Source organism: Chinchilla lanigera, unplaced genomic scaffold (genome assembly GCF_000276665.1).
Source record: "Chinchilla lanigera isolate Chin_1 unplaced genomic scaffold, ChiLan1.0 scaffold00054, whole genome shotgun sequence".
In the NCBI taxonomy this organism is placed as follows: Eukaryota; Metazoa; Chordata; class Mammalia; order Rodentia; family Chinchillidae; genus Chinchilla; species Chinchilla lanigera.
In genome coordinates, this window is record NW_004955455.1 from 2,936,177 (window position 1) to 2,963,761 (window position 27,585).

The following is a 27,585-nucleotide window of genomic DNA, read 5'->3' on the forward strand; positions in this document are numbered from 1 at the left end:
CCAACAATGCCAATTAGTAAAACAATGAATACACCTGGTGGGATAAGCAGCTAAGCAAAAGGGGAAAAAAAATGAAATCAGCAACAGGAAAACAATGCAGGAATAAATCGATACTTTGTAGCAATAACTCTCAATGTTATTTTATGGTCTCAATTCCCCAATCAAAAGACACAGATTTGCAGAATGGATCAAGAAACAAAACTCAACAATATGAAGTATACAAGAAACATACTTAATTCAAAAAGAAATTCACAAATTAAAAATCAAAAGATGGAAAATGATATTTCAAGCAATGAGAACCCAGAAAAAAAAAGCAGTAGTAGCACTCTGAATTTCAGACAAAGTGGATTTCACGCCAAAACTAATCAGAAGAGACAAAGACAGTCACTGTATGTTGGTTAAGGGAACAACTGAACAGGAAGAGATAATTATAAACATATATACATCAAGTATCAGCATGCCAAACTTCATAAAACTAACACTAATAGACATAAAAACTCAGATAAATACCAATGAAATTTTAATGGGGACCTCAGTACCCCCACTATCACAATTAGATGAGCTAGACAAAAAAAATCAACAAGGAAATATCAGTTGAACCAAACCTTCAAACAAATGGACTTAATAGATACCTACAGAGTGTTCCATCCAAAAGAACACACATTAACAGTACAAAACAGAACAACAGAATACACATTCTTCTCGGTAGCACATGCAACTTTCTCCAAAACAGAACACATACTAGTCCGTAACGCATGCTTAAGTAAATGCTAAAGAATTAAAACTATCCCGTACATATTATCAGGTCATAGTACAATTAAACTAGAAAGCAATGGCAAAAGAAACTACAGAAACTATGCAAACATGTGGAAATTAAACACAGTAGACCCCCAAAATTCACAGAGGTTATGTTCATAGAACACCCATAAATTGTGAAAAACCATGAATTTCAGATATGGTCAGAAAAATGCCTATAGATGCCTATTTTTTTTGTGGTTTAAACCATAAATATGCTATGTCTCCTTCTGTTATGTAACTTAATTTAATAAAACGTATTAATAAAGGCTTAAAAAGTGCAAGGCATTTTGGCAGCATCTTAGGAATCTTAGGGCTCTGAGAAAAGCAAAACGGAGAACACTCAAGATAGGGACAGGCAGTAGAGCTTTTATTATGATGCGGGAATGTTGGTGCATCTGCCGGAGATGGGTTTCAGGGCAGCAGCCAATCAGCAGTAAGAACTGAAAAACACTCTCAGATTGGCTACTTGCAAACCTACCGCCAAAAACACTGCAGAGAATACTTGCAGTTTCCAAGAAATTATGAGGGGGTTCCAGGAACCATTATTTTGTTAAGTTTTAAGGAAAAATCCAGGAATGACTGAGCCCACAAACTCTGAACTGCAACTTTGCGAGGTTATACTGTGCTAGGAAAACGTCTCAGAACAAGAAATGGAAAAAGGAGTCTGTGTGTGTGTGTGTGTGTGTGTGTGTGTGTGTGTGTGTGTGTTTATATATAAACCCCTTATGTGTCATGGCTGACGAGTTCCTGACCAAGCCCAGAGCAGAATCTCACTTTTGGAAAAGCAAAATTTGGCTTGTAATTTGTTCACATTTATGTTTCTGTTTCATCAAATATGTACTGATAATGTTTTAATTTATAAAATATAAATACATTTAAACATAATATTGAAGTCACAGTAGGCTTTGCTATTTATTTGTATTTTCTTAACTTGTCTTAAAATGTACAGTTAAGGGACCAGGAAGAGTTTTAGATACCTAAAAAAGGCAAGAGACTTGAAAGTATTAGCAACTCTTTTCTTGAGACAGGATCTCACTATGCAGTCCAGGCTGGCCTTGAATTCACTATGTAGCCTAGGCAGGCCTCAAACTTGCAGGGATCTTTGTACCTCAGCCTCCCAGTGCTGAGATTACAGGCATACACCAACACACCCAGCAAGCAACTCATGATCTAGGTCAGAGGTTGGCATACTTTTTTTCTTTTTTGTCTTCCTCTTTCTCTCTCTCTCCCTCCCTTCCACCAAGGCCTCATTCATCCTAGGCAAGAGCTGTACTTTTGAACTATACATTCAGCCCCACAGCTTACTTCCTATAGAAGGCCAGATAGCATGTATCAGTGATAAAGAACCTTTTAGAGTATTCAATGATAACAAACAGCTGGTTGCATCACACACACCATAGGTTCACCACCACTAGTATATGTGTTAGACTTTATGGGTTGTTATGGTCCCTATTGTAACTCCTCAGTTCTGCCACTGTAGCACATAGACAATATGTAAATGAGTGAGTGTGCTTGTATTCCAATAAAACTATATTCCAAGAAGAGGTGGCAGGCAAATTTGACTTGTACTTTGATTGCTGATCCCTAATATACATGTCTGAATAGTGGTTTCCAATTCTAAGACAAATTTAGACAGATGGGGATGAAAAGAGGAGTTAGTCTTGTTTTGCATTTCACAGAACAGTAGCACAAGATCATAGGTCGTTAATTATGATTCTTATATTGATATTAAAATGTAGATTTTAGTTTCTTGAGGCAGGGTCTCACTATGTAGCCCAGGCTGGCCTTGCACTCCCTGCGATCCCCCTGCCTCAGCCTCCGAGTGCTAGGATTAGAAATGTGAGCCACCACAATTGGCAATTAAAATGTAGATTTTATAAAAGCACTGGTGAGTTGAGCTTGGTGGTACAAGCCTGTAATCCCAGCACTAGGCAGGCTGAAGGAGGATCCTTGAAAGTTTGAGACCAGTCTGGGCTACAAAGTGAGCTCAAGGCCAGCTTGAACTGCATAGCGAGACCCTGTCTCAAAAAGATTAAAAAAAAAAAAAAAAAAAAAAGAACACTGGTGACTGTGACATTCAGAATCTTGTACTTCTAGGTTTTAGGGCTTTCTCTCCGTGGGATGATCCTACATACATACAGAAGTATGTTTGTATTAATTATCCATTTTTAGTTACCTACTGAGTTGAGTATTTGTATTCATTTCTTATATCATTGTTCTCTATCTCCAGCAGGTTTCCTTTGACACTTTTAGTTCAATTAACAATAGCTTGTTTTTCCTGACTCTAGCATACGTCACTTTGGGACAGTCAAGAAAAATTGTAAAGGACATGAAATAGACCTAAAGTATTACTAGGTATCTTCAGTGGAAAATTATGTTGTCTGGAATGTTTTATCTGATCCTATGATGTTAGCACATTTTCATCATGTTTGAGCTATTTTTTTATAGACTTGTACATTATAGATAACTAATAGCAGTGCAAATGATTTCTTTTTGAGACAGAGTCTCACTGTGTAGTTCAGGCTGGCCTTGAACTCACTATATAGCCCAGGCTAGCCTCAAACTCATGATCCTCCTGCCTTAGCCTCCTTAGTGCTGGGAATACAGGCATGCACTACCATACCTGGCCTATTCTTGTTCATAGATATACAAATGTCTCCAGATGAATGAACAACTGATTTATCTTTTTTGTTCTCCCCTAGAAAGGCCAGTTTTGCAACTATTTAAAAATTAATTTCTGGGGCCAGGGATATAGCTCAGTGGTGCAGCACCTGCCTGACAAGTGCAAGGTTCTAAATTCAATTCCCAGTATCAAAAGAGAAAAATTAATTTCTGGCCAGGTATGGTGGCACTTGTCTCTAATCCCAGTACTCTGGGAAGCTGAGGTAGGAGGGTCACAAATTCCAGCCCAGCCCAGTGAGACCCTATCTCAAAATAAAAAATATTTTTAAAAGGGCTGAGGATGTAGCCCAGTGCAAAGGCCCTGAGTTCAGTTCCTAGTATTGCCACACATGAGACCCTGCCTCAAAACATAATAATAATAGTAACAATAATAATAATAGTAATAATTCTCTGTATTGGGGAAAAAATTCAACATTCCTCATAGCATGTACATGTATTTTTCCTTTGAGTTGTCCTCTGAACTGATTATAGTATTTTACTGGATCACTCATTAATTAATGTGTTAGTGTGTTCATTTGCTATCTGTATGAAAGCCATAATTTTACCATTACAAACACTGATATTTTAATAGGAACAAGGTCCTTTTGTGGTTTTTATTCATTCCTTCCCCTCTCACAAAGGCTATTAAAGGAGGATATGAAAGCACCAGTAAGCTCAGAGATCGGTACTAACCTTATGGGTTTTAATTTGTCATAACTGCAGAAAAATATTGCACTTAAAATTTCATACTACCTGATGTGGTGGTGCACACCTGTAATCCCAGCACTCAAGAGGCTGAGGCAGGAGGATCATTGTGAATTTGAGGCCAGCCTGGGCTAAATAGTGAGTTCAAAACTAGCCTGAACTACATAGCAAAATAGCACTCTGTCTCAAAAAAGAAAAGCTGGGCATGGTGGCCCGAGCCTATAATCTCAACACCTGGGAGGCTGAGGCAAGAGAATTGCTGTGAGTTCATGGTCAGCCTGAGGTATACAGAGTTCAAGAGCAGCAACCTGAACTGCACAGTGAGACCCTGCCTCAAAAAACCAAATAAATAAATAAATTTAATATACATGATATAAATTATTCATACCTGTGTGTTAGATGTTTAACTTGTATGCATCTGTGACTTGGTTGATTTTTAAATTTCATTTTTTGGGGGGGTTTTTTCCTCTCTTTTTTTTTTTTTTGGAGACAGCGGCTTACCATGTAGTCTCGGCTGGCCTTGAATTCACTATGTAGCCCAGGATGGCCCTAAACTTACTAGGTATTCTCCTGTCTCAGCCTCCTGAGTCCTGGGATTACGGACGAGCACCACCATGCCTGGCTTTAAAATTTTAATAATTACTTTTGTCCTGGTGTATTTGAGTATCTGTTGTTATGAGTAAATAAGTCTAACTATTTTCTCTAGTAGCTGTAAAAGATAGAAGTTGACTATTTACCAAGTAAAATGACAGTAATTTATAACCATCTCAAATGGAGAGAATACAGGGATTTAAAGGTTATGGATATCAGAATTTTGTTTTGATAAATGTCCAAATCAGTTTATATTCAATGACTGGTAAAGTTCTATTATTGACAGACTTACAAAACTATGGGAATTAACAAGTAAATACAATTTAAGGATGACAGACCTAGACTTTTTTTCTTTTTGGTATAGAGGATTGAACCCAGGGTTTCATGCATGTTAGGCAAGTAGGAAAGCACTCAACCACTGAGCTACAACTTGAACCTTTTTTAATTTTTTGAGAGTGGTTCGCTAAATGGTCTTGGAATCCTCCTACCTCAGCCTCCCAAATAGATATGATTATAGATGTGTGCCATAACGACCATCAGCCTACCCTTTCTTAAAAATCACTGCAGGATACAAAAACTATAAATTTGGAACTGGAATATTTTTAAATGTGCAGAAGTGATTTAGAATATGGTTTCTGTATAGCTAATTTAGGTTGTAAGACAGATAGGCCTAAATAGTCTGTATTTCCCAAACTGTAGGAACAATGTTCTGTGTGATCTTAGTAGGTATTCAAAGGTACACAAAATATTGTTTCTGAATAATTCTGAAAGGAAGAATACAGCTGTTAAGCCTACAGACTTGAGAGCCAGACTAGCAGGGTTCCAATTACAGATCCACTGCTTATTAGCTTGTTACATTCACATCCTCCCTCTTTGTTAGTTATTTAACCTTTTTGCACTTTGCCTCTTCCTCTGAAAATGGGCAAAGTAATAGTATCCACTTCATAGGGGTTTTTCAATACTAAATAAATTAACATCTGTGAAGCACTTAGCTGTTGCCAGGCACATATTAATTGCTCAACAATTATAACAATTATAACAATAATTACTCTTACTCATATACAGTGGGAAACACTGTATATGATTATTGTTGGAGACCACAGTTTACATTAGCATTTTAAAGCCTCTATAGAAGGCCTGCAGTAACAAAGTCTGTTTTCCTCCAAATTAGTGAAAAATATTGGCAACTGTTGATCAAGAATCAACTAATCCTAAAAAAAAAGAACAACAATAAAGAAACCACCAATCCTGATGCTGACACATGGCTATAATCCATCTACTTGAGAGGCTGAGGCAAGAGGATTGTAGGTTCCAGGCAAGCCTGGGCAGTTTAGTGAGATCTTGTCTCAAAAAAGGGAGACGGGGCTGGGGTGTGCCTCAGTGGTACAATGTTTGCCTAGCATTGTAAAGCCCTGGGATCAATTCCCTAGTATGGGAGAAAAGAAACAGCTAAAAGCTTTTACGTCTTAAGAAATAAGTCTTTTCAAAGATGTGAATGAGGAATTTCTCCCAAATTAGTTTTCTCCAAAACTGTTTGATCACAGAATACCTTTTCAAGAAAGCTTATTCAGATCATTTCAAGGAAGAATTTGGAAGTGTGCATCAGTTTGCCCTAAGGACTGGGCATTTACTGGAAAGATGGCAATTTAAAGGTTTGGTCTTTTAAGAGTTGATGACCTCCTGTGGTGTCTAATTCTTAGGCTCATTTTAGTTTCTCTAAATTTCTTTACGACAGCCTACAAAGCTCTGAACCAGCTCTGTCCAGTAGGTGTTGCTGTGAAGATGGAAATGTTCTGTATTTGCATTGTCCAACCTGGCACCACTAGTTACCATGTGTGGCTACTGAGCACTTGCAATGTGCCTAGTACATCTGAGGAGCTGAATCTTTAATTTCATTTTAATTTTAATCCAATAAAATAAAAATTTAAATAGCCACATAGAGCTGGTCACTACCATATTGGACACTAAATGTGTACTATCTATAATACAGTGTAGCTCTAAGCAACTGAAGACTCATTTATTCTCTTACCCTATATACTTTTTACTTTCTACTCTCCCTGCACTTACTGGCTTCTTTACTGCTCCTCAAGTATGCCTGGCCCTCACTGCCTTTCTTTTCTTTCCTTCTAGCTACTTAATCCCATATCCATCTGCATGGCCAACTTCTTTACTTTTTTATGATTAGTCACACTTTGACCAGGTGCTTGTTCATAGGTCCGATCAGTCTCAGCTTGGAAAGGAGGATTCCCCACCTACCCTAAGCACAGGGCTTTGCAATGCATAAGGAACTGCCTGTACTTGCCTTTCACAAATGGCTTCAAGTTTTATTTTGTTTTGAAAAGCAGTTTATATTGTCTGGATTTTACCTCCAGTGCCTAGGAGCATGCCTGGCACACACATAATCTGACTATATTCTAGCTAAGAAGTTTTTGCTAAACGTAAGATCACAAAACTTTTCCTCCATTTTCTTCTACGAATTTTAACTCTGACATTTATGACCCACTGCTTTTTTTCTTTCTACAGTCTTACTGCCTTTATTCCACTGTTGGCCCACCTGGCTCCACTGTAGGGCACAAGATGACCCCCTTCTTTTAATGACTTTTTTTCTGCTCTTCTTTTGGATGAATCAAAATTTTTAATTATTTTTCTTTTAACTTTTAGTTATAATTTTTTACTCTTCATTTATAATTTCTTTAGTGATTATAACATGAACCCTTGACTTAATGTGGCCTAACATAATTAATAGTCTCACTACTTGCTTGGTTCTCGTAGAAACTGAGAACCTCAATAAAGTGTGGCGCATACACCAGTAACATCTGTATCATTAGGACCTTATAAAATGCAGAATCTCATTCCTCTTTCTAAATCTACTGAATCATAATTTGCATTGTAACAGGATTCTCAGGTGACTTACATGCACATTAAGGCTTGAAAAGCACTTTTTTTTATAGAAGTTTAGGTTCATTTATTACCTCTCATATTGTGTTATATTAAGCTTCACATTGTCCCTATTGTTTTGTCTCACTGGTACTCATTTATATTTATTCTTTCCAGTACTGTCCATTCCCTCCAGCATTCTCATAATTCTGTCTGGGATAGTGTTCTTTTAGTGTTTCCTTTAACATTTCTTTAGTGCAGGCTGGCTATTGATGAATTTCCTCAATTTTTGTTTGAGCAAACTGTTATTTTACCTTATTAAAATTTGACATATTTCATATACCATAAAATTTGCCATTTTAAAGTGCATGATCTATTTCTCCCTTCAAATATTTTAAAATTTGTTTTACATATTTAGGTATGTAGATGTTGAGTACATATGTATTTATGATTATTATCACCTCTTGATAAATAGATCCTTTTATCATTACATCACGACCTTTTTGTCTCTTGTTACAATTTCTGACTTGAAGTCTATTTTGTCTGATAGCACAGGTATTTCCACTCTTTTCTAGTTTACATTTGTATAGAAAATCCTTTTCTATCCCTTTGCTTTTCATTGTAAATGTATTTTTAATACTGAAGTGATTCTCTTGTGGGAAGCATATAGTTAGGTCTTTTTCCAGCATCAGATTTATATTTTAACTCTTTATCATGTTAATTACCACAGATTAATAGACAGACTAACAGACAAAAAATGTAAATTAATTATACTAAATCAAGGTACACTTTTAGATACACTGACCATGGTGGATTATAATAACTTTTCTCTTTTTCCTATTGTCTTTATTCACTTAACATTATGATCTCATTTTCCTACAAATAACTCAACTTTACCTTTCTTTATGGCAGACTAGTAGTCTATTGTGTATAAATACTAATTTTCTTATCCATTCATCTATTGATGGACATATAGGATGCTTCCAAGATTTTGCTATTATGAACTGTGGTACTATAAACATGGGTATGCATGTATCACTATCATAAGACATCCCTAACTCTTTCAGGAAGATACCTAGAAGGGAATAGTTAGGTCAAATGGAATCTCTAGTTTTAATTTTTTGAGGAATCTCCATACTGTTTTCCATGGTAGTTGTGCCAGTTCATACTTCTACCAACAATGAAGAAGAGTTCCTTTTTTGTTATTTGATTTCATGAAGATAGCCATTCTTTCTGGAATGAGATGGAATCTGAGTGTTGTTTTAATTTGTGTTTCTTGAATACCCAGTGATGTTGAACATTTTTTGATGTATGTATTGCCCAACTGTACTTTTTCATCTAGGAAGTATCTGTTGATTTCAGATGCCCTTTTTTTAATTTTGTCTTTAAATTTGAAAGGTCTAGGTTTTTTTAGTTCTTTATATATTGTAGGTGTTAGTCTTCTGGATGAAGAGCAGCTTAAATAATTTTTGCCCATTCTGTAAGTTGCCTCTTCACTCTGTAGGTAGGTTGTTTCCTTTCCTTTCCTTTTTAATTTAATGTGATTCTATTTTTTGATTCTTGGTATTATTTCTTGTGCCAACTGGAGCTCTGTTCTGAAAGTCCTTAACTACATCTGTCTTTAAGAGTTTTGCCTATTTTGTCTTCTAGCAGGTTATTTAATATTTCAATCTTTGAACCATTTTTATTTTACTGTATAGTGAAAGATATGGGCCCAGAATCAATCCTTGGCATGTGGATAGCCAGTTTTCTCAGTACCATTTGTTAAAGAGGCTATCTTTCTTCCAGTAAAGTATTTGGTCCCTTTGTCAAAGATAAGGTAGTTGAGGGTGCCTGGAATTATTTCTGCATCTTCTATTCTGTTCACTGATCTGCAAGTCTGGTTTTTTGCCAATATCATGCTGCTTTTATCACTGTAGCTTTTTAGTATAACTTGAAGTCCAGGACTGTGATACCCCCTGCCTTGCCCTTGTTGCCCAAATTTACTTTGGCTATTCTAAGTCCCTTCTGGTTCCATATGAATTTTAGGATTGCTTTTTAGAGTTTGTTTGTGGGTAGGTCTCACTACGTAGTGCAGACTGGCCTTGTACTTGCTTATGTAGCCCAGGCTGACCTCAAACTCATGACGATTTTCCTGCGTCAGCCTCCTGAGGGTCATGTCATCCTCCTGTCCTGGGATCACAGGCGTGCACCACCACACCCGGCATTCTCTCTAGTTCTATAAGGAATACTATTGGTATTTTGCCTGGGATTGTGTTAAACCTGTATAAGACTTTTGGTAGTATTTCATGGCCATTTTGACTATTTTGGTTCTGCTTATCCAGGAACAGGGTATATCTTTCCATTTTCTCTTTTTTTTTTTTTTTTCCGGTACCGGGAAACCAACTCACGACCTCGTGCTTACCAGGCAGGCACTGTGCCACTGAGCTAAATCCCCAGCCCCTATCTTTCCATTTTCTGATGTCCTCTTCAACCTCTTTTTTCAAAGTACTACAGTTTCAACTTTAGAGGTCTTTTATTTCATTTGTTAGGTTAATTCCTAAGGTTTTCATTTTTCTTGATGTTACTGTGAAAGGTATTTTTTCCCTAATTTCTCTCTTGGTGTTTATTATAGGTGTACAGGAATGATAATTAATTTTTGAGTGTTGACCTTGTATCCTGCTATAATATTAAATTTGGTTATTAATTCCATGAGTCTTTTGGCAGGAGGTTTTCCTGTCTTCTATATAGAGGATCATGTCATCTGCAAGTAAAGATAATTCTTCCTTTCCTAGCCACATCATTTTTATTTCTTTCTCTTGTCTAATTTACTCTAGCTAATGTCTCAAGAACTATATTGAACAGAAGTGGTGATAGAGGGCATCCTTGGCTTGTTACTGATTCTAGAGAGAAAGCTTTCAGCTTCTCTCCATTTAGTATGATGTTGGCCATTGATTTGCCAAAGATGGCTTTTATCAGATTGAGATAAAGACCTTTTGTGGTGGATAACTGGTAGGCTACTTGTAACACGTAAGTGAACTGAATCAGTATGGTGCTGAGGTGGAGGGCCCACCTGAGGATTGTTGCCAACACCATAAAAAAGGGAACTGGAGAGGAAGATGGTTCACTATTCAATCTCCTGGATAAGCTTGTCATGCTGGTTTCCCTGATATGATCTTGGCTGTTCTCATCATTGGAGGGGCACAGGACCTCGCTATTGCTGAAGATGGCTCCAGCTACTTTTAGGGGAGCTCTGGTCCTTACTTGAGCATTGCTTCCTGGCTCCAGTACAGATCCCTTAGCATAGTGGCACTGATCCTTCATCCCACTGGTACAGACTTCCTAGCTTCTATCACTAACCTTTGGGCCTTCCCAATGCAGATCCTCGATACAGATTTGCACGAGACATTGTCGTGGGCTCTAGGCCTCCGGCTGGACTCATGGAGGACATTGCCATGGGCTCTAGGTCTTCAGCTGGACTTGTGCAGGACATTGCCATGGGATCCAGGCCCTCAACTGGATTCTCTGGGTCTCTAGTGTGTGGACAGATCTCCTGCACCATTCTGCATTTTACTCTTTGGATGAATATTATAAAATAATCCTATAAATTATGTGTCCTGCATTAATTCCCTTCCCTTGCAAGCCCTGTCTACAACACCTTCTATACCTATGTTCTTCAGGGTTTTTATCATGAATGGATGTTGGATTTTGTCAAATGCTTTCTCTATATCTATTGAGATAATCATGTGATTTTTGTCCTTGTGTCTGCATATGTGGCCTATTGCATTTATTGATATGTATATATTGAACCATCCCTGCATCCCTGGAATGAATCCTACTTAGTCATGAAGCATAATCTTTTTGGTGATTTGCTGCGGTCTGTTTGCTAGCATGTTATTGAGGGTTTTTGTTTCTTTTTTGGTTTTGTTTCATTGTCTATGTTCATTAAGGAGATTGGCCTGTAGTTTTCTTTTTTGGATGAGTATTTTTCTGGTTTTGTACCCAGGGTAACGCTTGCTTCCAGGAATGACTTTGAAAGTATGTCCCTTTTTTCTTCTTCTTTCCTTTTGAATTTCATTATAGTTTGAGGAAGACTGCCATTAGACCTTTTCTAAAGTTCTTGTAGACTTTGGCAGTGAATCCACTGAAACCCGGGCTTTTCTTAATTGGTAGGTTTTTTTTTTAACTGCTCTTTAATTTTGTTCACTAATATTGGATAATTCAGAATTTTTGTATCTTCTTGGTTCAGCTTTAGTAGTTCATATGTGTCTAGGAATCTATCCATTTCTTCTGAATTTTCCATTTTATTAGAGTATTTTATTAGAGTACAGATTCTCAAAGTAGTTACCAATGATTTTCTGGATTTTGCAAGAATCCACTGTGATTTCACCTTGTTCATTTCAAATTGCAAGGATTTGTGTCTTTTCTTATTTTGGCAAGATTGATAAGGGTTTATCTATTTTGTATATCCTTTCAAAAAAACCAACTTTTCTATTAATTGATTCTTTGCATTGCTTTTTATTCTCAATTTCATTAATTTCTACTCTGATCTTTATAATTTCCTTCCTCATACTACCTTGGGATTTGGTTTTTGTTTCTCTTGGACCTTGAGATGTGTCATTAGGCTATTTATTTGACTCATTTTTCTAATACAGGAATTCACTACTATAAACTTTCCTCCTAGGACTTTCACTGTGTCTCATCAGTTCCTGTATGTCACACTGGCTTTATCATTTGAATGTAGCAATTTTCTACTTTTTTCCTTAATTTCTTTTGTACCTACTGATTATTTAAGAGGGTATTACAGCATAGCCCATCAAAGTTGTAGTTTAGAGTTCACAGCCTCAGTCCTTCCTGGAGTTTTCCTAATAACTGTTCCTGGAAACCCCCACAATTTCATAAAAGCTGTAAATATTCTCAATTGTTTTTTGGTGGAAGATTTGCAAGTAGCCAATCTGAGAGTGTTATGCAGTTCTCTTTGCTGCTGATTGGCTGTTGTCCTGAAACTCATCTCTGGCAGATGCACGAGCATTCCACATCCTAACAGGTTGCTGTACTGCCTGTAGTTATCTCAAATGTTCTCAGTTTTGTTCTTCTTAAACCCCTAAGATCCCCAACATGCCACCAAAATGTATCTTCTAAGGCTTCTGGCAATGAACCTAAGTATCAGAAGAAGTTTAATATACTCAGGAGAAGGTTGAACTACTGTGTAGTATTTTTATTAAATTATTACAGTCCTATATACAGTATTTTATTAAATTGCATAACTTCAGGAGACATAGCATATTTGGGGTTTAAACTATAAAAATAGGCATTTTTCTGACCAAATCTGAAATTTTCATAATTTGAAGGTGCTCTAGGAACATAACACCTGTGAATTTCAGGGGTCCAAAATATATCCTTTAATAAAAAAGAAGTTATTACAAATTTATCACTTTAACCACCCCCAGTGGCAGCAAATAGGTAAGAAGTGGAAAATAATTTCTCTCTAAGTTGAATATTCCAAATTCCCTGAAATGTTCATCACATGATCTACTCATGTTTTCAGATGCTCTCTAGTTAATATGCTCCTCTGAAAATATGGTTTCTCAAACTAACTTCAAACTCAGAATAGAAGAGAAACAATAGCTTTCTAGACTATATATAATGGATTATATTCACTAGCTTCTTAATGACTGAATATAGTTAATTCATGTTAAACTTACAGATAACTGCAAAATCTTTTTCCACAAATTACTGTTAGGTAAGCTTTATTGATACACATTTGAATCTAAATCCAGAACTTCACTTATAAATGATGAATTTTCTCTTGAATATCAATATATTCAAGTACTGAGACCATGCTTCTGTCCCAGGCATTCACTAAAGATTGGACATAAAATAATAAATGAATAAACAAATAAAAAAAAGACACAGTCCATATCCTGTAAATCACAGACACCTTGGTGGCTTTATCATATTGCAATATCTCTCTAAATCTTAATTCTTTTGATGTATGATGTTTTCATCTCATATTTGTATGAGCTACAAATCTCGTAAACGTTTCTCATGCTTTCATCAAGAAAAGAGTATACTATTGTATAAAATTACATTTAATAATATACAGAGTCCACATCTTGGTACATACTTTCTGCAAGTTTCTATCATCTCTAAGATTATCTAATTAATGTACAAGATTTATAGTCTCCATAAGATTATCATGAGATACTTTGTCAAATTATTTAGGAAAAAGTCAAGATATACTGTGTCATCTTGGAATTACTCTCTCAGCAAAGGTAGTAACAATTTCTTATGTGAATCCATATTGACTCCTAATATTATCATCTCTGTCTCTACAAGTCAGGGTTCAGTCAGAAGACAGAAATCACACCAATTATTTTTAAAAAGAGAATTTAACAGAAAGTTTTGTTAATGAGTTTGTAGTTTTTAAGTACACAGTTAAAGGTGCAAAAAAAAAGAACTCCAAGGAAACATGCACTGCAGGAAGCAGTAACGGACCTCTACAGCAGGGCTAATAAAAGCTTAAGGGAAGATCTTGGAGAACTCTAAACTCAGGCCTCTGGTAAGGTAATGCTCAGTTGCTGCTGGTGTCTCTGATTTCCAAGGAAAGGCCCAACGGGCCTGGGACCCAGACTTCTAAAGAGAGGTGCTGACTAGCTGGCATCAGTGGTCTCTGAAGAAAGCTTGATGAAACTCGTCCTGGAAAAACTTCAAACTGGATCCAGCAACTGCTACAGGAAGGTATTGCTGCTGTAGGGACGGAAGTGTTATTAGGGCAGCACTCACAGGAATCACAAGCAAAGAAGAAAAAGCAAGTCCCTGCCTTCTTTTCTACATCTTAACAATGCCTCCTGTTTGCAAAAGAGAACAGTGGCAAAGTAGGAAAGTAGCTTGCACAGTCTCAGCCTCTGGATCAAAAAGCAGGATAAAAAAGATGGATTTGGAGCTAAAAGACAATACCCTAATTAGCAAAATATTTTCTGCCCTAAGTTACACAAACTATACCCGCTCACTAATCTACCTTATGCAGAGGACCAAAATCAATCACACCAAACTGTATCTAACACTTAACCATCTTTGCTACAGCAACAAAAAGTCATATCTAACATCTATTTAGCATTAGTTCCCATTTAAAATTGTATACATGCATTAATTCATTTTAATCCTAACAACATAATAGTAACATGCCACTTCAATAGTGGACATTTAAGTGCAACGAAGTTAAATGCCTTGCCTCAACACAGGCAGTCACACACCAGAACCCACGCTTTTCCAGTGCATATGCTACAATGTAGTTTAAAGAGGCCTTTGAAACACAACTTCTGTTGAACACAATGTGCTTACATGCTTTTTAAAAGTTTATATCTGGATTTATAGCTCTATTGATGTTATGGCTTGTATTTAAATGTCCCCCGCAAAGCCTCATGTGGTCATAGGTGGGGCTTTTTCAGAAATGGCTGAATACTGTGTGTGATACTCGGATTGAATCATGGTGCAAGGGGCTGGGGATTTAGCTCAGCGGCAAAAGCGCCTGCCTGGCAAGCGCAAGGTCGTGAGTTCGGTTCCCGGTACCGGAGAAAAACCAAAAAAAAAAAAAAAAAAAAAAAAAAAAAAAAAAGAATCATTATTGGGTTATAATACTAGGTTTTAAAAAAAACCATCCTATACTTGCAATCTCTGTGTTTAGCCACTTGGTATGACAAACAGTAAGGTGTGTGCACATGTGCAAAAGTGTCAAGCTAGGATTTTTACCCATATTTATGTTCTGTCTAACAGGTTTTGTGTGTGTCTTCCTGAGCATGAGGGGTAAAATATACCTGCACCATTCTTTTGCTATGTAAACACGTACTTTACCATAGTGGAAGGTTTTTTTTTTTGTTTTTTTTTTTTTCTGGTAGAAGTAGCCCAGTTCAATACAATAGCACATGAAAAGCCATATTTCCAAGTTTTAGAGGAGGTCAAAAGTAAATCATCCGATTACTCATGCATGGAAAATGAAGATGATAATGATTTTGAGGTTGGCCAAGTGAGCCAAAGTTCCTATGACAGTGAGATGGAGCAAGAACAGACACAAGGAATACAGACCTCCTTGATTTAGATGATGAAGAAAACAACAATGTGAGTACATATTTGACTAGTACAAATGTTGCAAAATGGCCATGCAACCAAATGGAACAACCCAATGTTAGAACTTGGTTTAAAAATATAGTGAGGCTCCTGTCAGGGGTGAAACCTACTGGATAAAATGCCAGCACTGACATTCAATGCTGGAAATTATAACAGAAGAAATGCTACAAGATGTTGTGAAATACACAAATGCTGACATACAAGTAAAACATTCTGCATGCACCAATAGCCATACTCAAAAATGTATTTATTATGACACCTCACTTGCTGAACTGAAAGCATTTACAGGCCTGCTGTACTTAGCAGGGCTTTCCCATGGTCACTGCAGGAATGTAAAAGACTTATGGAAAAGTAATAGGTGTGGGCTTGAGGTCTGCAGAAAAACAATGACACCGAGGACATTTGGTTTCCTTCAAAATTGCCTGAGGTTTAATGACAAAACCACCCACCAAGTAAGAAAAAGAACTGGCAATATGACTGCTATCAGCTCATTGTTGGACAGCTCTGTGAGTAATAGTCAAGCAATTTATACACCATCTGAATACATGATTATTGATGAATTTCTTGAAGCCTTTCATGATTGCTATAGCTTCAGACAGTACATTCTCAAAAAACCTTCAAAATATAGTAAAATAACCTTCAAAATTTAGTATAGAAAGTATAACTACTACATTTGTAGATGCCAGTTATTATAATACTATACTTGTAGTAGTAGGTTATTGTAGTATAATAACCTTCAAAATATAGTATAAAAAGTATATCTACTATACTTATAGATACAAAGACTTACTATGTTTTCAATTTAGAAATTTATCCTGGAACTCAGCCACCAGGTCCTTATTTGTATAGTAATAAACCAAATTATGTTGCTCCCATTTCCCAAACTAATCAGAATGTGACATTTGACAATTGGTTTACCAGTTTCCAACTGATGTTACATTTGTTAACAGACAGGAAATGTACACAGGAACAAAGCAGAAATTCCAAATGAAATGTTTCAATTTCAAAACAGAGAAATGTATAGTATAATATTTGATTTCAGAAAGATTTTCATTGAGCTCATATACTGCAAAGAAAAACAAACTGGTACTGCTGATGTCAGCACTGCACCATAATGGAAACACTGATAGGGAAACCTTGACAAAATGGAAGTCTGACATGGTAACTTTCTACAACACAACCAAAGGCAGAGTAGATGTTAATAATGTCACTTGAAACACAAAGCATTGGCCATGGTTGTTAAACTCTGTCCTAAACATGTGTGGCATAAATAGTTTGAGAGTTTACAAAGAAAATTACAAATGCAAAATATCACAGACAAATTTTCTTAAACAACTGGGACTGGAACTCATAAGAGATGATTTACAGCAGAGAAAAAACTAAATGTTTCTGCCCAGAGAACTACACAAAAAAATTGTGGAGCACACTTGTGAGCTGACAGCTGAACTGGCCAGGACTAGCATCACAAAGACCGACTACATCAGGAAAACCCAAAAGATGTCAACTGTGCCCTACAGGAAAAGACAGGAAAACAAAACATATATGCTATCAATGTAAACAACACTTGTGTATGAAACATGCAGTTTTCATGTGTGAAGCCTGCCTAGGGTGTGATAGTTGAAGCAAAGATTATTTCTGTGGTAGACTTTATATTTACATTGAAGTTCACATAGGTTTTTATTTCTGACGTTATCTTTTAGGTTTTATAAGCAGGTAAATAGCTGATGTGAAAATGTCTATTCTAAGCACTCATTACATATTTGTGTTTTTTTTGTTTGTTTGTTTGGTTTGGTTTTTCTCCGGTACCGGGAACCGAACTCACAACCTTGCGCTTGCCAGGCAGGCGCTTTGCCACTGAGCTAAATCCCCAGCCCTTCATTACATATTTGATATTCTATTGATACTTTATTTTCCTGCTAAGTGCACATTGTATAATACAGTAGGAAGCTCCTAACAAAACAGGAAGACACAAGAGGTGACAAGAATGCCCTGTCACATGAGAAAGATAAGTACACAGCTGATGTGAAAATGTTGTTTATTCTAAATGTGCAATACACATTAAGAATTTAATACTTTATTTTATTGATATTTTATGTTCCTGTTAACTACACATTGTATATAATAAGAACCTCCTGACAAATCAGCAAGACCAGTAAGATGTCAAGTATGTCCTACAAACAGGCCAGGAAAGCAAAACAGATGTGCTCTCAGTGAAAGCAATATGATAAATGTGCAATGTACTGTTGTCATGTGTGAAGACCACTTTAGGTGTAATAATTAAAGATTTTTTTGTAGAGTTGCACAAGTATTTTCATTGTAATTCATATAGGAATTTATTTCTGCTCTTACTGTTTAGATTTGGAAGCCAAAAAGCAGCCATTGAAAATTTTGATATTTTTTATAAACATTAAACAACTATTAAAAATTCAATACTTTATTTTATTTTTTCCTGTTAAGTACATATTGATACAATAAAACTCATAAAATTAAAATTAATAATTCATCAATAGAAATATCCTAAAGAATCAACATGAGTATAATATACCCACAATAATGTGCTTTTTGCCAAAATTGGCATGGTGCCCCATGGGTTACGGGCCCTAAGATTAAGGGTGTAAGTGCTACCCACCCTAAACTCAGGTAGCCTGGATAAGATATAAGGGACAGAAAGTGGTTTAGACTTGCTGCTTGCTGCCTTCTGCCTACCCTGCTTTGCCATGGACTGTTTCTCCTCTGTGATGCCCCTCTACCATCCTACTCTGCCTTGGAACCAGACAATTATGGACTGAAACCTCTATGAACTGTGAGCCAAATAAACATTTCCTCCTTTAACTTTGTGTGTTGGTTATCTTATCTCAGCAGTGAGGAAAAAGTAACTAAGATAATGGAAAATAAAATTCTCACACATGGAGAGAATTATGAAGACTCTCTGCTGAGAACATCCAGCCTAGCAACATGTTTCTAGTGCCCTAAGCAATAAAGAACATGGGCAGAATAAAGGCAACTAAATCTTTCACTCATCAGCATGCTGACACATACCTGTAAGCCCAAAACTCTGGGAGGCTGAAGCAAGAGGATCACAAATTCAAACTCTGCTTGGGAAACTCAGCAGAATTTTGTCTCAAAAAAAAAAAAATTAAAGGGGCTGAGGATGTACCTCAGTGGAAAGGCCTAAGTTCAATTCCCAGTACCACAAAAACAAAACAAAATAAAACCAAAAAACAGCCTTTCACTCTGCAAATATAACTACTATCTTCACTACTGTCCCACTCAGAAATCAGAAGTAAATCTATTCCTGGTAGATATGTACAATTTATCTTTTTTTTTTTTTTTGGTACCAGGAATCGAACTCAGGACCTTGTGCTTGCTAGGCAGGCACTTGTGCCACTGAGCTATATCCCTGGCCCACAGTTTATTTTATAAACTACTATTTCTATTGATCAAAACTCAAAAATATGTTGAAGTCGAGAACATAAAATTTAAAATAGCCAAACACAGTGGTAAACACTTGCAGTCCCAGCTACTTGAGAGGTTAAAGTAGGAGGATCACTTAAGCCCAGAAGTTCAGAGCCAGCCTGGACAACATAGCAAGACACTGCCTCTTGGGGAAAAAAATGTTTTGAATAATCCATAAGGGCTGGGGATGTAGTTTGATGGTAGACTATTTACCTAGCATTCATAAGACCCTAGATTCAACCTCCATCACTGCAATAATAATAATAATCAGTATCAAACATTCATCCTTTTGCTTGTTCATCCTAAGGATTGAAATTATAATATCATGCCAACATAATCTTAAACCTCAGAATAAAAACTAGATCTTTAACAAGATCCCCAGGGGAATTTCCAATGTTATTTTCCAGCAATATACAGTACCAAAACATAGTTATAATTGAGCACTATTCGCTTAGTGATCATACAAATCAAAAAGTCTCTAGTACAATAACAGACCCTAGAGTCAGACTGCTAAATTAGAATCCAGGGAACTCAACTTCCTAGCTGTGATTTTTTGACCCTAGTACTAGAGACTGAACTCAAGGCCTCTGTACTGAGCTATATTCTTAACCCCTTTTGTATTTTTTTAAGACACAGTCTCACTAAGTCACCCAGGCTGATCTCAAACTTGGGATCCTACTACCTCAGTCTCTCAGAGTGCTGGCATTATAGGCCTGTGACACCACTCCTGGCTCTGATAAGGCTTTGAGTTAAAAAGTTTTATATTACAACAGTAAGTAGACATCACTAATGATGAAATCTAGCCAAAAATACTTAATTGGAATCCATCAAGTCTTTATACAGCTTTTAGTTTATAATAAGGACCCAGAAGAATAAGATAAATGATACCACATGGAAACTACTAGAAAAATGCAGAAGGTAGGGCATTTTTCTGGTCTGGCTTCTGCAATAAATCTCACGCAATATGTCATGAAAAAGAAAGAGACAATACCAGATTAAGAGACCTGGACAGGGGGCTGGGGATTTAGCTCAGCGGCAAAAGCGCCTGCCTGGCAAGTGCAAGGTCGTGAGTTCGGTTCCCGGTACCGGAGAAAAACCAAAAAAAAAAAAAAAAAGACCTGGACATTAAGTAAGGCATGGTCCTGGGTTATATATTGATTTAGACAGACAACAGCTTTAAGGAGCTTTTTTGAGTTGATTATAAAATTCTGGATATTATCTGGAGATGTAATTAAAAAATTTACTTAAATGGGAGGTAAGGCAGATCACTGATAGGGTGGGGGAAGGACACAAGTTTCAAAATAGTATCTATACAAACCAGCAACTCCACTCTTAAGTATTTACTCCCTCCCCTGAAAAAAAGAAAACATGAAATACACAAAGATTTGTATGTGAATGCTCATAGCACTTCTATTAATAGTTGCCAAAAATTGAAAACAAAACCCAAATGTTCAACAATTTGTGGGTAGATCACAAATTTCATTTACATACATACTGAATAATAAAATGGAATGACATTGCTATTAACTGTGACGGTGATTATACACAATTGTATATTCTTGTCAGAACTTATAGAACTAAACTTTTGTTGTATATAAATTATACCTACAGGCTGATTTTAACTATAACTACGATATCTGTATAGTTTTACCTTACTTTAATTAAAATGCCAATATATATTTGGGTTATATGTGTAAATACTGTTAGAAAGATGCACAAAGAAGTTCCAGAAGGCTATAAATGAAGATACTGGTAGTAATCATTGGGCATTGATATTGTTATGGGTTTTATGGAACCTTTTTCTTATGTTTTCTAATTTTATATAATGTACATGTAGAGCTAGGGATATAGCTCAGTGGCACAGCGCCTGCCTGGCAAACGTGAGGTCGTAAGTTCGAGTCCCAGTACCAAAAAAAATGTGCATGTACAGTTTGTATAATAATGAAAGTTTGTTTTAAATTAAGGATCAGCTTTGATTTAAAAAAAGAAATTTTCCCATATAAATGTCCTTGGGTATCAATTTGTAGAACTGTGTGTTATATTTACTTATAGTTGTAGTTCTGGAGGAAAATTTTTGTGAAAGTAATATTTACAGAGTAAATAATTATTTTCTTTGCTTCATATTAAATACACATTCAATGACAGGATATATCCCAAACATCATATCTGTATCACATTGTCTCTTCTTTTATAAAACAACAATCCACATCAGATACTGATCCCAAAATTAAAATACATCTAGGTTTAAGTTCAAATATCAGGCTTGCTTGCTTGTTTTTTTCGTTTTTTTGAGACAGGATTTTGCTATGCAGTTCAGGCTGGCCTTGAACCCACTTTGTTTTACCAGGTTTTCTTTCTAACCAAATTTTCTTAATGAGTAATAAATTTAAAAAAAAAAACAAGTGAAATAAACCAGACACACAAACTTAACTATTACATGGTTTCTTTTATATGAGAAGCCCCAATTATAAATAAAGAATAAAATAAAAGATAGATAATAGGAAGTAGGGATAGATCTTTCTCAAATGGGAAGGGAATCAAGAGATGGAGGAAAAAGGGAGAGAGGGGAGAGAAAGGGGATGAAAAAAGGAACTGAGATGTGTACATGTACCAACTCAACACGGAATATAAACATTGTATACTGCATGTACTAATGTACTAAACAGCATGTACTAATAAGAAACAATATGGGGGCAGCACATGGTGACACATGCCTGTAATCCCAACACTCGGGAGGCTAAAGCTGGAGGATCATAAATATGAAAACACAACAACAATATGAGAAAAAAACAAGAATTGTAATCATTAATTTTTTGTTTTGCTTGGTTTTTTCACACAGGGTCTCACTATATAGTGCAGGTTGGCCTTGAACTCATTTATGCAGGTCAGGCTGGCCTCAAACTCATGGCAATCCTCTTGCCATAGCCTCCGAGTGCCGGGATTACAGGCGTGTGCCACCACACCCAGCATGTAATCATCAAATTTAATGAAAATACAATGCTTCAGATTTCAGGAAAAAAGTACTTGAAAAGAAAACACTAAATAAGAACTATGAGATAAAAATGAATAGCTTTAAATCATATTTTATTACTTTTAATAATACTTAGAAAAACTGATATAACAAATAATCCTATAATAGCAATTAGGTTTAGCAGGTTTTTACAATACTACCATGTCTTCTTTCACTGTTTCTCAAGAACTCAACCAGGATTTCCTCAGTCATAGAAAATGATAGGGACAGGAAGAGGTTTGTGGTTTTTGATTGCGGTTTTTTTCTTTCTGGTTTTTTTTAGAGGAAGGGGGGGCCTGTGGTTTCGAGGTTTGGGGGGTATTGTGTTTGTTTTCATTAATTTTTACTTTCATATTGTCAGGGAGGGTGCTTTTAGCTGTAGTAATACCAGAGGAAAAACAATAAACATCAAATCTCTGCCACACTTAAGGAACTGTCCTAAAAATCAACCTATGTTCTTTTAACTATTCTTTGGGATGGGTATCACTGTCCCACTGTATATAAATGAGTTTGTTGAAATGTGTTAACAGTTGAGTCAAAGCTCATACAACTATATAGTAAGTAGCAGAGTCAAAATATAGCCTAGCCGGGCGTGGTGGCGCACGCCTGTAATCCCAGCACTGGGGAGGCTGAGGCAGGAGGATCGTTGTGAGTTCCACACCAGCCTGGGGTACAAAGTGAGCTCAAGGCCAGCCTGAACTGCATAGCAAGACCCTGTCTCAAAAAGACAAAAAATATATATATATAGCCTAGATCTGAGTCCAAGTCCATACTTTTAAAATCAGTTTTCCTCATTAATCTTGAGTGGCAGATCTGAAACAAAATTGTAATATAACAAATAAATGATGAAAAGACACATCCAAAAAGCAGTATGAAAATTTAGAAGTAGTTCCATATACAATAACATCAAGTAGAATAAAGTACTAAGAAAAAATTGTTAAGTGCAACACTTGCACACTGAAAACTATAAAATGTCATTGAAAGGACAAATTAACATGATGACTATAAAAAGTCCCATTTGCCTTTTTATAGACATTGCTAAGTTGATCGTAAAATCCGTATGGAAACATAAGAGACCCAGATAGCCAAAAGGTCTTGAAAAAGATCAACAAGGGCCGGGGATATAGCTCAGCAGCGCAGCACCTGCCTGGCAAGCTTGAGGTCCTGAGTTAAATTCTCAGCGTCAAAAAAAGAAGAAAAAGAATAATGAGGAGTTACACTTAATTTCAAAATTTATTACACAGGTACAGTAATCAGTGTAGTACTGGCATAAGGACAAATACATAGATCAATACAATAAAATTCAAAGCCTAGCAATAAAATCTTATGTATTGTGAATTCATTTTCAATAATGATATAAAGACCACTAAAAGAGAAAAAGTCTTTTCAATATGTGCTGGAAAAACTGGATATCCACATGCAAAAGAGTGAATTAGGCCCATTAACTTACACCATACACAAAAATCAACTCAAAATGGATCAACAACTTAATTATAAGGGTTAAAAGCGTAAATTTTTTTGAGAAATTTTACTTTTATTAGTAAATGTTTGCAATACATAAAGATTACATTCATCCGGGAGAGCTGGTACATGTATATAACACATCTTTATATTTCCCTTTTATCTTCCCCCCTAAAAGCATACACTTTTAGAAGAAAATACATGAATAAATCTTCATAAATTTGGATTTGGTAATGGACTCAGGTATTACACCAAAAGCATGAGCAACAACAACAAAAAAAAATAGATAAACTGCACTTCACTGAAATTTAAGGTTTTTTGCATCAGAGGATATTATAAAAATTTGAAAAGACAATAATATATAGAATAGAAAAAATATTTCAAATATATACCTAATAAGGGTTTAATATTCAGAATATACAAAACTCCTACAACTTAATAATAAAAAGGCAAATGACCCATTTTTAAAATAGACCCCCAAAATAAAACATTTGGGTAGCCATTTCTCCAAAGAGGACATACAAATGGCCAATAAGCACAGGAAAATATGCTCAAAATGCAAATCAATCCCAAAATAACATACTGTTTCATACTTACAAGGATGGCTCAAGTTAAAAAAAAAAAAAAAAAGAGAGAGACAGAAAGCCAGATATAGTTGCTAACCCTAGCTACCCTAGAGACTGAGACAGAAGGATCTTAAATTCAAGGCCAAGCTGCACAATTCAGCAATAATTAAGTAATAAATAAATAAATTAATCAAATACTGAGCGTAACTCTGTGGTAAAGCATCCCTGCGTTCAATTCCAAATACCAGAGTAGGGCAGAGAGAAAAAGATGGACAATAATGAACACCAGTCAAGAGTAGAGAAATTACAGCCTTCCTACATTGCTGGTGGGACTATAATATGAACACTATTTGGCAGTTCCTCAAAAGCTAAACAGAACTGATACGTGACCCAGCATTCTGCTCCTAGATATATCTGTGAAAAATGAAAGTATATGTTCATATAAAAATCTGATACAAATGTTCATAAGAAGCATTAGTCATAGCAGCCATAAAATGGGGGCGGGGGGAAACCACTTGTTTATCAACAGGTGAAGAGAAAAACAAGATCTGGCATACCCATTCAGAAGAATATAATTCAGCAGTAAAAAGGAATGCAGTACTAATACATGCTATATCATGGATAAACTTTCAATATACTGGGCAAAGTGAAAAAAGTCACTCACAAAAGACTATATATTGTAAGATTCCACAATATAAAATATGCAGCTAAATTCATAAAAATTTAGAAAGTAGATTAGTTACAGCCACGGGGTGGGAGAAAAGAATATAATGATTGCTAATGAGTGATAGATTTCTTGTGGGGTGACAAAACTGCTTTAAAAATAGATAGTGAGGGCCGGATATGGTGGTGCATGCCTGTAATCCCAGCACTCGGGAGGCTGAGGCAGCAGGATCATTGGAAGTTCAAGATCAGCCTGGGCTACAAAGTGAGCTCAAGGCCAGCCTGAACTGCATAGCGAGACCCTGTCTCAAAAAGACAAAAATAAACAAATAAATAAAAGTAGATAGTGATAAGCCAGATGTAGTGATCTACACTTGTAATCCCAGTACTTGGAAAGCTGAGACAGAAGAATTTCATGTTCGAGGCCAGCCTGGGCTACATAGTGAGTTCAAGGCCAGCCTGACTGCATAGTGAGACCCTGTTTCAAATTTTAAAAAAGCAGATAGTGGTAATGGCTGTACAACTCTGTGAGTATATTATAAACCACAAAAATTATATACTGAAGGGGTTACTTTTATGGCAGGTAAATTATATCGCAATAAAACTTTTTAAAGACTTTTTTCTTTTTTTTTTTGGAAGTAGGGCATGTAATCCAGGTTGGCCTTGAATATGAAATCCTTCTGCCCTATCCTCCCCAGTACTGGGATTAAAGTATACACCACCATACCCTGTTTAAAGCACTTTTTAGAAAGACAAATCCAGCTGGATGTGGTGATACAAGCCTAAAATCCCAGCACTTTAGAAAAGTGAGGCAGGATGATCTAAAGTTGGAGTCCAGCCAGAGCAATCGAGTGACTTAGTGAAATTCTTTCTCAAAGTAGAAATAAAACAGGGCTGGAGATGTAGCTCAGTGCAAAGGCCTTGGGTTCAATCCTCAGTATGGAAAAAAAAAAAAGACACATAAGCTATATCAACAGCACACAGAGACTACAGCATCTAACTTTCAATTTTTCTTCAGATGCAATCTCAACTCCAAAATTCTTCCTATACTGGTATACTCTGTTCAGTGGACAATCACCACCACCACCACCACACTCTAAAGAAGTGAAACCAATTAAATGCAACTTGATTTTAAAAAAAAAAAAAAAAAAACAGCCTCTGAAATATCAAACAATTCTATTCTAGCACTGACTCTGGACTAAGCATAAATCTGTTTCAAAATATCAAAGAAAAACTAGAAATCCTCAGAGGTTTAAGCAAATTTGTCAACTTTCCTGAATAAATGGTCAGACAGGTATAGTGGTGCATGCCTGTAATCCCAGGAAGGGGAAGAGGAGGGTTGAGGCAAGAGGACTGCTCCAAGTTCAAGGCCAGCCTAGGCTACCTAGTGAGTTCAAGGTCAGCCTGAACTACCTAGCGAGACCCTATCTCAAAAAGCCAAAATATACATATACATATATATTTTTTTAATATAAATGAACGATCATTAAGATCTGCTTTGATGAAAATGCAAATATTTACCTGCCTATCTTTGAAAGAAACAAAATCCTATAAACCTCCTATTGCCAAAGGAAGAGAAATAAATATGCATTTTTAATTTGTTTCAAAGTTAATTTTAACCTAACAAATACAAAATTGATCCTTTATATTAACCAACACACACCCTGAAACATACTAAAAATTTGGCATTATAAACAGTCACAAAAGTTAAACTGGGAGCCAAGAAAAATCACATACACAGTAAAAGTGGATGGAGATGATGCTCTCCGTGAAGAGATGCTCTTCAGATGAAGCTCCTGAAAAGGTTTTAAGAGATCCTATGCTGCAAACTCTAGTTATCAGTCTTCCTACAAATACTATCACTTACCACGCTCCGAGAACCACACAAGATACCATGAGTATGTGTGTTATAAACACAGCAAATCTCTGCTCTCAAGGAAACTTACTCTTCAGAAAGCTTGCCAAACTCACCTCATCAAAATTTCAAAAGTTTGTTAAAGATTCAAAATCTGGTCCCCTCTTTTGGAGAGCCAGAGTTCATAGGACTAGAGTGAAGGGTGCTGCCCATACTTTTTATAAAGTGCTCCAGATTATTCCTGTGCCCTGAAAAAAACTCAAAAAGGGCCCCGCCCTCGGGCTGTCCCAACTCGTTTGGCAGGAGCCCCTTTGGCTTAGCATCCTTCATCGTGACACACACCAAACGCCCTACGAAACTAAGTGGCTTTCCAGTATCACTCTGTGGTGAGCCACCAATAGCCTTGCTGCCTCCCCAGGACGGTGAGCTCGCTCCCTACCAACCCTACTGGGGATGTCAGCACCTGAGACTCCCGGGCTACGCCGGCACCTGTCTCCCCGCGACTCCAAGCTACGGCTTCCACTAGCCCGGCGCCAGGGTTCCACTCCAAGGGGGCGGGGTCGAGGAGGCGGCGGGGCGGGCAGCGGGCGCCGACTGAATACTGCCACCGCCCCCCCCCCGCGCGCGCTCACACGCTCCCGCGGAAACTGAGGCAGGCTGGCGGCAGCCGGGGTCGGGTCCCACCGCCTCACGGCCCGCGGCGGGGCTCGAACCCTGACGGCGAAGCGGCTTCCGCCTAGCAGCCACTCGTCCGCTGCTGAGGCCCGGCCCGGCTCGCACCGACGGAGTTTCACAAAGAAAGTCTCCCGGCCCGCGCCCCTCACGCACTCACCGGC

The 27,585-nt window shown here is 36.9% G+C and overlaps 1 protein-coding gene across 1 annotated transcript in view; it reads right to left on the reverse strand.

Annotated features, from left to right (window-relative positions):
- Positions 1 to 27,585, reverse strand: part of Ttc28 (tetratricopeptide repeat domain 28) — a 641,970-nt gene that overhangs the window by 613,887 nt on the left and 498 nt on the right. Inside the window, exons 2-3 of the mRNA XM_013520304.1 lie at positions 27,382 to 27,568; positions 27,213 to 27,293 (exon numbers count right to left, since the gene is read on the reverse strand). Coding sequence (XP_013375758.1) covers positions 27,213 to 27,293; positions 27,382 to 27,568 — 268 coding nt within the window. The remainder of the gene's footprint in view (positions 1 to 27,212; positions 27,294 to 27,381; positions 27,569 to 27,585) is intronic.